At 41.8% G+C, this 12,234-nt stretch overlaps 2 protein-coding genes across 3 annotated transcripts in view; one reads left to right on the forward strand and one right to left on the reverse strand.

Moving 5' to 3' along the window:
• Positions 1–3,928, forward strand: part of RFC1 (replication factor C subunit 1) — a 42,584-nt gene extending 38,656 nt beyond the window's left edge. The window contains exons 22-25 of the mRNA XM_040587306.1: positions 789–934; positions 1,383–1,596; positions 2,646–2,837; positions 3,392–3,928. Of these exons, the coding sequence (XP_040443240.1) occupies positions 789–934; positions 1,383–1,596; positions 2,646–2,837; positions 3,392–3,487 (648 nt within the window). The 3' untranslated portion in view covers positions 3,488–3,928. The remainder of the gene's footprint in view (positions 1–788; positions 935–1,382; positions 1,597–2,645; positions 2,838–3,391) is intronic.
• The window catches only part of WDR19 (WD repeat domain 19), a 47,107-nt gene continuing 37,725 nt past the window's right edge, over positions 2,853–12,234 (reverse strand). The window contains exons 31-37 of one of the 2 annotated variants that reach the window (XM_040587294.1): positions 11,444–11,568; positions 10,715–10,796; positions 9,990–10,140; positions 7,728–7,851; positions 5,949–6,025; positions 5,105–5,225; positions 2,853–3,273 (exon numbers count right to left, since the gene is read on the reverse strand). In XM_040587294.1, the coding sequence (XP_040443228.1) occupies positions 5,111–5,225; positions 5,949–6,025; positions 7,728–7,851; positions 9,990–10,140; positions 10,715–10,796; positions 11,444–11,568 (674 nt within the window). In that variant the 3' untranslated portion in view covers positions 2,853–3,273; positions 5,105–5,110. Of the gene's footprint in view, positions 3,274–4,267; positions 4,447–5,104; positions 5,226–5,948; positions 6,026–7,727; positions 7,852–9,989; positions 10,141–10,714; positions 10,797–11,443; positions 11,569–12,234 lie in introns of those variants that run through there. The other variant, XM_040587285.1, reaches the window with a different exon arrangement.

A 12,234-nucleotide genomic window follows, 5' to 3' on the forward strand; every position in this document is an offset into this window, starting at 1 on the left:
AACACATGCTGTATTGTGAAATGAAGTCTTCTGAAACTTTGAAAAGCTTGACCCTTCTTTATAAAGCACAGGAGCACATGGCACTTGTCACTTCTGATGTGCAGTTGCAAGCCTACTCTGTTTTATTTATGTGCTTCCTATCCCACCCTCTCACCAGGCCAGTATTTCTCCCAAAGCACAGAAGGCTGAAGCTTTGTCACTGTACTTCTGTTAATGGTCACTGAAACATCGACAAGACTCGCCTAAAGGATTATGACTGGCATCAGAGAATGTGTCATAGATTAAATTGGCAGGGACCTCTGGAGGTCATAGAGTTCACCCCCCTGCTTGGCATGGGTCCAAGCAGAGAAGTGGCTTAGGATTTGTTAGCTTTTTTTTATTTGTTAGCTGATTTTTTGTAGATTCGTGGTGTCCGTTGGAAATGTCTCCTTCACCATGTCTGTCGGCCTGCAGGTTACAGCACTTGCTTGTGTAAAGTCAGCTGTTTGACTGCACTCTGAAGTGGACATGAGAAATGAACAGGCTGCTTTTTTTTTTCCTTTTCTTTAATGGCTTTTACAACCTAGGTAATTTTACAGACATCTTAGAATGTGGTACAAGAGATGAAGGTGTAACCTAAGAGGGGTTGAACAGAAGCAAGGAACCAAAAAAGAGTTTTGTTAAAACAAACTGTTTTTACTGTGGAACGGTATTGATTACCCGCTTTCATGCGACAAGCAGGGTAGTATGTTGTGGGGTCAGTGAGACTAGTTCATGGTGATTTTTTGGCATGTGTGCTACTTTTTCAGGGTATTTATGCAAGCGTCCTTCCAGGAGAGCTGATGAGAGGTCACATGACCCAGTTTCCCGTCTTTCCCAGCTGGCTGGGGAAATTTTCATCCACAGGCAAACACGATCGTATTGTTCAAGAACTGGCAATGCACATGAGCCTCAGGTAGTACTAGCATTTCTCTTCTGGCTTGTATCAATACTGGGTATTTAGTTCTCATGTAGTTCGCTACCTACTGTTAATTCCTTGCTGTGCTTGGTACAAAGTGTATATCCTGTGAATATGCTTGTGTGTTGTTGGTGACGCTTTCTTAGCACTTGATCAGGACAACAATCAGACTGCAAACACTTCTAGTATAGTCAGCAGTCCTGTGACTCCCCCCGCCCCCGAAGCTGTTGTTTCTCGGTCAGGGATGTGTTTCCCCAGACTGCTCAGTGTTTGCACACCTTGCATCAGTTATCCCTAACGCAGGTATGGCAGAAGGAACAGCACAGTACAACTCTTAAGGCAGCTGATTACCCATTTGCCAGGGGCCTTACCTCCAGGTTGCTCGTGTTCAAAAGCGAGGGGTGGTGGTTGTGCACATTTACTTACCGTTTTCAATTTGACAAAGGACCCAGACGGGCAAGAGGACAGTAAATATGGAGTATTTGCCGTACCTGCGAGACGCACTTGTCCAGCCTTTGAAAGACTTTGGAGCAGATGGTGTACAAGAAGCTGTAACATTTATGGACTCTTACTGCTTGGTGAAAGAAGATGTTGAAAATATCATGGAAATAAGCACATGGGGAGGCAAACCCAGTTCTTTTTCAAAGCTGGATCCCAAGGTAAAATTTACCAGTGAATTTTTTCCTTTTCTTCCATATCTTTAAAAAGCGATTCTCGATTCATAGCTGTGGTATCGATGTGCTGCTGAAAGGCTGAAGTTGGTGCAGCTGCCAAACATACTACTAAAAGTTGAGATGTATGCCCTAGAGATGGTTAGGCTGGGCCTCATTTCAGGAGTCTTACACCTGTTGTTCCTGGCGTAAGGGATCACTGGGTATTGGCTGGGCCTGGGCGCAGAACTGGAACACAGAAGGGACAGGGAAAGCTGGTACCTTTCTGTAAGCCAGCTCCCGGCTACAAGCTGTGTCACCTTCGTGCATAGCGCTGCCTTTGTTACCATCGTGTAAAGGAGGAACCACACACAACTGTATTTGTTACAGCGTGGGCACTGAGGTGAGAGGCTGGCTTGCAGCTTGCATCTTTCACAGTCCAGTTAGACTGAGCTGCTAGACCTGGGGGGACTTCGTGGGGTGCTCCTTCAGTACCCAGCTAGTCCTCTTCAGTGGTTGGGACCCTCATCTGGTACCAGGTGAGCTTAAGCTCAAGTCCCTGTTACAAACTAGGCAGGTGTGAGATCTGAACCATGATGTCCCCCATCCCAGGTTAAGTACTCTGGGCGAGAAGATTCTTTTTTGCTGGTAAGTAAACCTATGCTGCTGTTGGGCGTTTCCCCCTAGTCTGAATACATTGCTCCAGTGTGGCAGGTGTTCAGTGCTGCTGAGGGTGGCTTCGGTGTAAGGGACTTGGATTAGACAGCAGCAGAACAACAGTGCTGAAATTGCTGGAGGCCGAAGCAAGAAGCATCTGAAGATACGTATGCTCTAGCTGAGGATTATGTGGGACTTTGATAAAATGATCCTTACCATACAGGTTGTAGATGCTTTCTGTGTCCTTTTGAGAATGTGTCCTCTTCTGCATATCTTTGGTCACATCTTTGCGAAGGAAAGATGATGTGGAACCTCCAGCCAAGAGCTGGTTAGCTAACAACCAACCTTCTCATCTACAGTTCCAAACCTGATGCTCATCATGTTTCTTTCCAACCTAACAGGTCAAAGCAGCTTTTACACGTGCCTACAACAAGGAGGCACATCTGACTCCATATTCACTTAATTCTGTCAAGATATCTAAAAGGCAGTCAGGGTCTGCATCAGCCTTGGGACTGAATGAAGAACTGAATGTGGAAGAGATCCAGTCTGATGAGGATGAGAAAGATACTGTTGAAAGTGACGCAATGATTAAGGTGACAGTTTCCTCAGTGTTAAACTACCACAGTAAACTGCTTTCTGGTTTTCTAGTTACCTTTTTTGGGACTTGCAACATCATCTGAAGGGGGGAGGGGGGGGGAAGTGGACTAGTAGATGCTGAATTCATGATCTGTCAACTTCTAAATTAAAAAGGTCTATGATGTTATTTCCATCCATTGCCTTCTGCTTGAACGTTAGACCAAAGTGAGACATCACTGTACACCCCTGAATACTGCATCCAGTTCCCAAACTTTGTAATATTTTAGGTGTTGGTGGGGACGGTGCCATTGGTAAGGAGCAACCACAGGCCTTTGCATGGGGTTATCACAGATGACAATTTCAGGCACACCCTTTGTACGTGTCGCCAAATCAGGCCATTAAGACTGAATATTGTCGAGTCTGTACTCTCCATGGTGTTTTAAAACTTCATACCTGAAATGGGAGGGGAAGAGAAGAGAGAGTTTTTTCTTTTAATACTGATTGCGTTTTGACTTGCGCTTTTTGTCAGGTTGCAGTTGGATTTTGAACTGTCTGTATGTTCTGTTTGCAGAAAAAAACCCCTAAGTCTTCCAAGCTGCCAAAAAGAGAGAAAAATGAAGAAACAACAAAAAAAGAAGGGAAAAGAAAAGAGAAAACAAGACATTAAGCAGAATAAAATCTTGCTCTGGATGTAGCTTTGCTTATCTAACTTTTGGCAGAAACATGGAACAGATCCATTGCTGGAGCTGGGAAAGTAGAACCAGTGTGTTGAAAATGCTCCTCTTATAGAGGTGATGTAGCTACTGTACTCTCACACTGTGCTGTGCTGTACTTACTCTTAACATGCTACAACCTATAGATATCCTTGTGCAACAAACACCAGGGAGGGTGCATGAAACATGATGGAAATGCGGTGTTAGTTACCTGATGTGTATGCAAAGTCTTCCTAGGACCCCGTTACTCTCTTTTTTTAATAAATCCCCTGACGTTATGTGGTGAACTCTTGTAAATACTACATGATGCAAAAAAGACCCCAAACCTAAATTGCATATTTGTACATTATAGAAATTAAGTGGTATATAAGATAACAATAAAACGTTTCACAGGAGTCTTTTTCAAAAAGTTTTGGTTACAGGCATGGAGTGTTCTGTCTCTCCCTCTCTTCCAAGGTTTCGGCTTTCCTTTGTGTACAGGATGTGCTTTTCCTACAACTGCCCTTTTTTTCAGTTAGAGACACAGAACAACAGTGAGGGATTTAGCTCCAAAACTAGAGGAGCCCATGCATGTGAGTTGTATCTTCAGTGTAAGAAATGTTTGATAGAAAATAGTCATAAAAGTTCAGAACTCATCTTGAAAAAGATAATGCTGAGGGTTTTTTTGTGGCTTACAAAACACAGAATGCCCCTTGTTTTGTCTTCGGTGCAGATAAAACACAAATTTTGCTTGGTAAGAATAATTATCAATAATTTTTATTACTGTAATAAATCAAAGTACAAAACTTATCAAAAGCTAAATAGACAAAATAGAAGTGACATGTTTGTTGTTGTTACTACATTCTGGTAGGGAAAAGATGCGTAATTTAGTGATGAAGCTTTCCTTGCTGCTTGCCAGGCAACACATGCAGTTCTGAAAATAAACAGAGGTGGTTAGTCATATCCCAAGGTGAAAAGACTGTGATGGCAAACTACAAGGTTTTCTCAGACTGGGGGGGGGGGGGTGGGAATTAACAAAAATAAGGTTAGGATCCAGGTGTGTGGTATAGATGGAGCAGTGGTTTTGTTCTTTGAGATACTCTTACTGCAAGCCAATGCTATGTTCCTGTGATATGTTTTGTTAAACACAGAAGCTAAGATCCTTAACCTGCATTTTGATCTGTTTCTACTTTGCATCTCTCTCTTCCTATGCTCATTGGTAGATCTGTAGAAGGATTTGAGGATGTGGAGATCTTGAAACTGTTCTCTCTGCTACTGAAGCACAACTGGTGTTCAGGAACATGTTCCAAACCAGAACGTGGTGAAGGTGACGGTGTGATCATAGAGGCAGACTAGTTTAAAGCCTCACAACTGGAATGATTTAATAACCAGGTCGGCTGCAGTAGCAAAACATACTGGTGTCTGTGTGCCTGAGGGGAAATGGAGAACCCAGGCTCAGCTGTACCACCTGAGGTGCAGAGCCAGGCTGTGAGTTAGACTCTTGAATGCTGCATTTCCCTGGCTGGGAAAAACTCCTTAGACGTCCTAGAATGAGCCCTGTTAAGTAAAATAATACAGGTTCTAGCACATACCTGAGCTTATTGGTCCCCGTCTTCTGGTTTGAGGTACTGTGTGCAATCGTTTATTTTCTTAAGATGAACAACGTCAATCCTTTCAGAACACATCGGGCATATGTTTTCAGTCTGTAACATGCTGTTTTAAAAAGAAGGGTGATGGTCAAATGATAATGCTAACATGTTTTTAAAAGAAACAGCTGGCCCTGAGGCAGAAGGCATACAGCAAAGTTCTGATCTGTTTTATGTAACAAATGCAGGCTCGAGCAATGGCCCCTTCAGTCCAGGCCGAGCAAAGGTTGGTTTGTTCATTTTTAACATTTGAGAATTAACATCACAATGGGAAGGCTGATACTCTTTGCCATGAGGAAAATTTGGCAATTGAAACATACAGAGGAACTTGGGCTAAACATGAAGCTCCTGGAGCTTCACAGCTATCCAGTCCCGTTCTCGCACAGATGATTACTGGGGACAAGAGGCGATTGCTGCCTTAGCCTATACCTATTTTTCTGTTGTATTCTGTTTGTTTTGGTGACTGCTGCTGTGCCTCTGTTCCCCCTGCCCCCATATCAGGTGTCCTTCCTGGAAGGAGCTGAGAGCTTGCACAAGCTCCCCCCGTCCACCTTCAGGACAGTTCCTGTTGCTGAAGTCCTGCATCTCTGGCCGAATTCTTTATTGTGGTTTTCGTTCCCCGCTGAAGCGATGTTCTGTGAGTATGTTAGATGAAACTACTAAGTGGTGTTCCTCTTCCACCCCACCCCAGCTGTTACGTGTTTTTAATACCAAATGAAACAGTTTGCTGCTAAAATATGAACGAACATTCGAATTGTGCAACAGAAAAGGAAAAAAAATACCAACTTACTTCTTGAATTCTGAATAGAGGGCAGGAAATTCGCAGTGTGGGCAGACTGTCCAGTCATCTCGTACCATATGTCGACCCTGCACGCAAAAGCCACAAGTAATTAAGGGGTTGTGTGCTGTCCCAGTGCGCTGGGCATTTTGTTTTGTACCTGTTGCTGTGAAAAAGTCTCAGCAACTGCTTTCTGAAGACTGAGCAATTAAAAACCCAAACCCATGGTCGTGTTAACTCTAGTCTGATTACCGTGTAAATTCTGTAACTAGGAAAGGAGCTCTCGGTGAGATGCAGTGTTTTCATTGTAATTCACATTGCTCTTTTTAAAAAAGAAACCTAAGACTGCATTGAATTACAATTTTAAAAATTCTTTTAGTTTGGTGATTCTAAAATGTTACCTATAGTGCTGTGTCTAGGCATGTATGTACATCTACAGAGACTTGATGTTGCATGTCACCTGAGTCCAGGAGGTTGCATTCAACACTGTCAAATTTGTCAACGTAGCGGCTGCCTGGTACTTGCCTCTTTAAACAGAAATTATTTCCTCTCTTTTTGGTATGGTTCACTAAATTTGCTTTTAGAAGCAAGAATCCATATGTACTTTTTCAATACCATAAAAACACACCAGCATGTTGAACTACATTTAGAGATGAGAGATTTATGCTCTTAATACAATATGCAACAGTAGACTGTTTTGACACTGACTCTCAAAGGTGAAAATGCTGCATTCCTAATGACGTTACAAATACTTGTGTTGTAAATGAACTATAACCGAGATAGAGCCTAAATAAATAACATGGAATATATATACAATTATGTACATTATGTTTGGCTCTTAAAGCTGTATTCAAAAGCCTTGGTTTTTTTCTTTAAGATATTACTTCTAAAATATATTGGTAATCTTACTCTGCTAAACCAATAGAGTAAAAAAATAGATTAATTGCTATTAATATTTTTTGTAAGACTTAATTCTTTAGTTTAATAAAGAATGTTAATTCTAACATTTGATTCTTGCTCAAGTAAATTTTGTTTTTTCTGTAATTCCAGTATAACTAATCACTTGAACATGGTAAAAACAGAGTCTGTTAGTTATACAGTAGCTAACCTCAGTATAAAGATTTTGTACTCATGCTGGTAACAGTAGGATGCGTGGCTCTTCCTCTAGGAAACGTACCCCATCCATACCTGTTCAGTACACTCTAAATTATCCTGAAACAAATGTTAGAACTTCTCCTTTCTGTGAGGATCAGTAATGTAAGAAATGCTGAGGTTACTAAACCTTGGAAGGGCCTTAAGTGGTTGTGGGTTTGTTGTTGGGTGTTTTTGTTCTTCTCGTTTGAAGTCTTGGCAGCCTGGAGTTCAGGGGTTGGAGCTCTGCCCTCCCACAGCTCTTGTACATGGAAGAAGAGAGGAGGGCTGCCATCTCTTGCCACCATTGCTCTGAGCACTGCAGCACCTACACAAAGGGCTGAGCTGGGAAGCACAGTCCTGTCTGTCCTCCAAAGGGCACCGGGTGTGCTGCAGTTGCAGGGAGTCCTGGTACACCACCTGCCTTCTCAGGAAGCCAAAGTCTTTCAGAACCACTTTGTGATTTTACTGTCACCCTCAAGTGCCTGCAACTTGTAGGTGGCAACTAAGGACATTCTGTCATAGTGCAGCTTGGGGGAAAAAAAACCAACCAAACAAACCCACAAAAACATCTAGCTTGAAACTCCTAGCAAACCAAAGATGTTCAGACAAACTTCTTTTTAGGAGAGAAAAGCTTTGGAAAACATGGCAGACACTTACAGTTGCAATACAGTATGGGAGATTGTTTTTACAGCCAGGACACAAAAGTTCGCACTCTGGGAGCTGGAATGCACAGTACGGACAGGCTGTTGTCGGCTCTTCTGTCTCCGTGGTGTCTGGACGCCTAGGAGTAAGATACAAATGTGAATAAAAACCTCAAGTGCTTTGAACTTGAACAAAGATGTTTTCCAATGCCTTTGATACTTATTTGCATAGCTTCCAGTTTCTATTTTGTATTCTACCAGATAATTACTTCTAACTATCACTCAGGCTTCATCACAATTCCGTAAACTCAGGAACAGGTCATTTTCTATCTAATTTGAAACAATACAACCTTTTTAAAGCTGTAACAGATCATAATACTTAGAAAGATTTCAAAACTCATAGTCTATATGTATAGAATATCAAGCTATGGTTTTTCTATTTTAGTGTTTTTCTGTGCAGGAGTGACCACAAACAGTTGAAGTAACAAGAAATAAAACTAGCATCTGGGGAGGGCCAATGCAGCTTGTACCTCTGCCTTTCACAGGTTGGATTTTGCCCAAGTGTCTGTTGGTCCTGATCCAGACGTCACAGCACCTGGCGTGAGGGGTGGGGGGAGACCTTTTTCTAGATTTCTTCTGCAACCTTTAATGCTTACTCTTCTATGGAACACTTTTAGATCAAGAGTTTGGATCCACTTTTAGTGTATTTTCCAATGAAGAGGATATATCCTTCCTAATGTTTAGCCTAGTAACCTTGGAGACAGACAGATGGTTTCCTTGGTTATAGTGATACTTTGTAGAAAGCTGAATTTCTCCTTTTATCAGCCCAGGCGTGTTGCAGTGGCCCATTCCTTTGTCTCCACTTAATGAAATGTGAGGTATGGGTAAACCTGACTGATAGATTAGGAACAAGTCAACATGGCTTTCAGCATTTGATACTGTATTTTAGAATCTTACTGGAATGTTTTAAGATTCCTAACAAACGGGTAACAGGGAAGAACTCTGCAAGCATTAAAAAAATGGTTAAGATGCTAAACAGAACAGAATAAACAGTTCTCATAGTACACATCTGTGGTAACCTGCTGCTCATAAAATACAAAGGAAAATAACGTGATGGCACAGCTTGTATATGTTATTCAGACTGATATAGGCCAGAGTCAGCTTCAAAGAACTCCAGAACAACTTTGTGCTAAGAAAATACAAGGGTGGAGGGAAGCCAAAGCAAGGCCTGTTGGAAAAGAATTTCCATGTGTAAGATGATGGACTCTGAACTGCTGCAGCGTAGGAGCAGGATCTTGCAATTATAATACATGCTATGAAAACATCAGCTTGCTTTAAAAACAGTCAAAGCAAAGGAGGTAGGGTGGAACACAGAGTCATTCTGCTACTATATAAATCCAGGGGTTGCCCACATCTTGAAGACAAGATGTAGTTTTGGTCCTGCCTCTTCCAAAAAAGGCTTTAAAAGAGTTTTGGAGAAAGGCCATAGCGATCAGCATCCATAAAAGATGAGCTATGTAAACTAAGACTTCAGGTCCTGAAAAGATAATGACTGGTAAGAGGGAAAATGTCAAAAAAAAAAAAGGTTTATAAAACTGTAAGTGACACAGAAAAGGCTAGACCTCTCAAGAGGAAAGCTACAAGGGATCACACTGAACTAGCCAGGGACCAGCCTTGACACAGTGGAACTTCTTGTCACAGGAGGTACCTGTCACTATAAATTTACATAGCTTCAAGCAGAGAGACTTAATAAATACCCAAACTTCCCCTATGGGCTCAGCAAGTCCCGGACCCTCAAAATACTGGAGAAAACCAGAACTTCAGACAAGGAAGAAAATGTTAAGAATTCATCTGTTTTCCATCTGCCCTTACAGGTTTTTTTTATCTTGGCCATTTAGGCAGTAGCCTAAATCACAGAAGAGCACACCGCTGCAGCAGCGAACAGTTGCCACGTACATTCCTAACTGGAGAACAACTAAAGCTGTGTGGCTGCACTTGCGCCTGTATGGACAAGATGGAAAATGTTGCTGCTAGTTGGGAAGCATTTTACATTAACACTACATTTCAGGTTTACTGCATGCGAGGGAACAGAAAAGCCTTTGATTTTCAGAGCAGGTGGGGTGGTGCTGGTGGGGAAATGGTTCTCAGCCTTCCAAATCTGAGACGGTGAAATAAGATGAAGATAGGATAAAGCCCATAGGCTTTATGAGCAAAAATAGCATTATACATAAAGCCTTGATACTATGTACATTTGAAAGTACATGTTAACACTGCTTACCTGACCATCGCTTCAATTTTCTTCTTGTATTTAAGATCTATTTTATTACGATATTCGGGTCTCATCAGCATAGCAGCAAAACTGAAGGCAGAGTTCTTCAATCCTGCTCTATGACACTCTATTACAGTTGAAGTCAAAATTGGCACAATGTCTGTAAGAGAATGAAACAATGACGTGAAATATTTAGTCACCAATATTAACGTTAAAAAGCTTTGAGCTAATGTGGCTAAAAAGGTACTGATAAAAAATGACATTATTTTTCTTCTTCCTCATGCTACAGAGTTGCACAACTTGTGCAATTCCTGTAACTGAATACAAGAAAATCATGGTTTCACCTCTCACCGCCTTGCGTTTCTGCACTGTATAAAAGTCCACATTTTCCATGTCCCCAAAAAGTACTTTCAAAAAAAATCAGTTAAGTTTTTTCTAATGAAGTTGCAGAACCAATCCATTCGTTACATACGATCCTTCAGACTTTGTGTGTGGCTCAGGCAGCTCAGTTCTGCAGTTACGGTGGGTCACAACAGATTAAACGGCTGGTGAGGAACCCGTCCTGGAGGCTAACTATCAGAGAGCCACCGTGGGGAGGGTGGCAGAGCGCACCGTGTGTTCACACGCTGTCACGTGCCCTGCAGGACCACAGGAGGAGAATGTACCTGCTAATGCAACGATTAACGAATTGTCCTGTAGAGCACAGCACGCTCTTCTGTGCTGTCAGCACTTACGTGATGGGAACTTGCTGATGTTGTTGGCTACACGTATAAGCATACGTGCTCCCTTCATGTGATCACCACGTCTCACGTGAGTCTGGAACACAACAAACATCTCCGAATAACTGCAGCCTTTAGAAAGCAACTGCGCAGCCTGCCTGCTCTTGGCGTTCATCCTTCTGGGAGCTGCACACCCACAGCTCTTTCACACAACCGAGCAGAGGTGCATGGTGTGCTACAGAAAGGACCAGAGACTTTACAGGGGCTCTCTCCCGGAACGGTCTGTCTGGCCTTCGCCCCACTATTTGCCCGCCCTTGCCTCGCTGCTGGCAGGGAGGCCAGAAGCTGGTGTAGGCTGGTGGGTGTCCTGACAGGCCACGGGTTAACTACAGCAAGTCATTGGAGGCCCCCTGCTTAATTTCCTTTACAGAAAAGCAGTGATCTGCTTACGGCTAATAATAATAATTGTACGAGTAGCATAACATTTGTAACTATCTATGCAAAAGAAATACAGGAAGCTATATATAGGGTTTTAATTATTCAGTACTTTAAAAAAAGAGTATGCTAATCAAAAAGGCAGACACAACCACAGGTTGTCTTCCTGAAGCTTGCTGTCAGCATGCACTTGGAGTCTGTGATACAACCTATAGGACAATGTAATTTTCATATACAGAGCACCCACATGTACAGTTCAATAAATCAGAAACCGCAACTTATGCCTAATTCAGTTTCTCAATTCTTTACCTTCACTAGGATATAGCTGTGTAGAATCATAAGGTTTGTAGCCATCTCAGAAGGAATTTTGATCTTCTGGGTCTTTAACTCTGAATACATACTGAAAAGAACATCGTGTGCATTTCGGTAGTTTCCTAAAAAAAACCAACCATGAACAGTAAATTTAATTTTTCATAACAATTTCTCTACTAATGACACCTATGAAGCTGAACAGGAAGTTATGTTGAGTCTTAGAGCAAAAGAACTTTGCTTCTTTGGAAAGTAACAAGCAGTTCTTTGTCACAGTATCCTAAACGGTATCAGCCACAGAGCTAAATCAGAAAAAAAAATTACACTTGGAGAAGTCATCTAAACAGTATCAGAATATGTATGTGGATGACAATTTCATATTGATACTAAACTTTAGAAACGAAAGATGCTGTATCCTACATTGCTTCCACAATAAAGGGGAGAAAAGGTATTTTTAAACCATCAAGAGACGTTACTTCTCTTTTTTCTTCAATGTCAGCTATTGAAAAGCTGTTGTTTAAATGTTAATTTAACATATTTTTACTTCATCATTTGCTTTGGCAACTCCTTGCCTCTGCAACCAAACAAACCCAAAACCTGTCAGAGAGAGAATTAAAATTTGAATGTTAATTCACTAGGTTAAACTGCTTCAAGGTCACTATCAAGGATTGTCCAGAATCCACAGGATTTCATTAAACTATCAGCGTAGCTGAAAAACAACGAGTACAGTTAGTCCACCCTTGGCTAGTTCTTTGTTCTTGCTTTGTTTTGCTTGGGTTTGGTTTGGTTGT

Source organism: Falco naumanni, chromosome 1 (genome assembly GCF_017639655.2).
Source record: "Falco naumanni isolate bFalNau1 chromosome 1, bFalNau1.pat, whole genome shotgun sequence".
NCBI lineage: Eukaryota > Metazoa > Chordata > Aves > Falconiformes > Falconidae > Falco > Falco naumanni.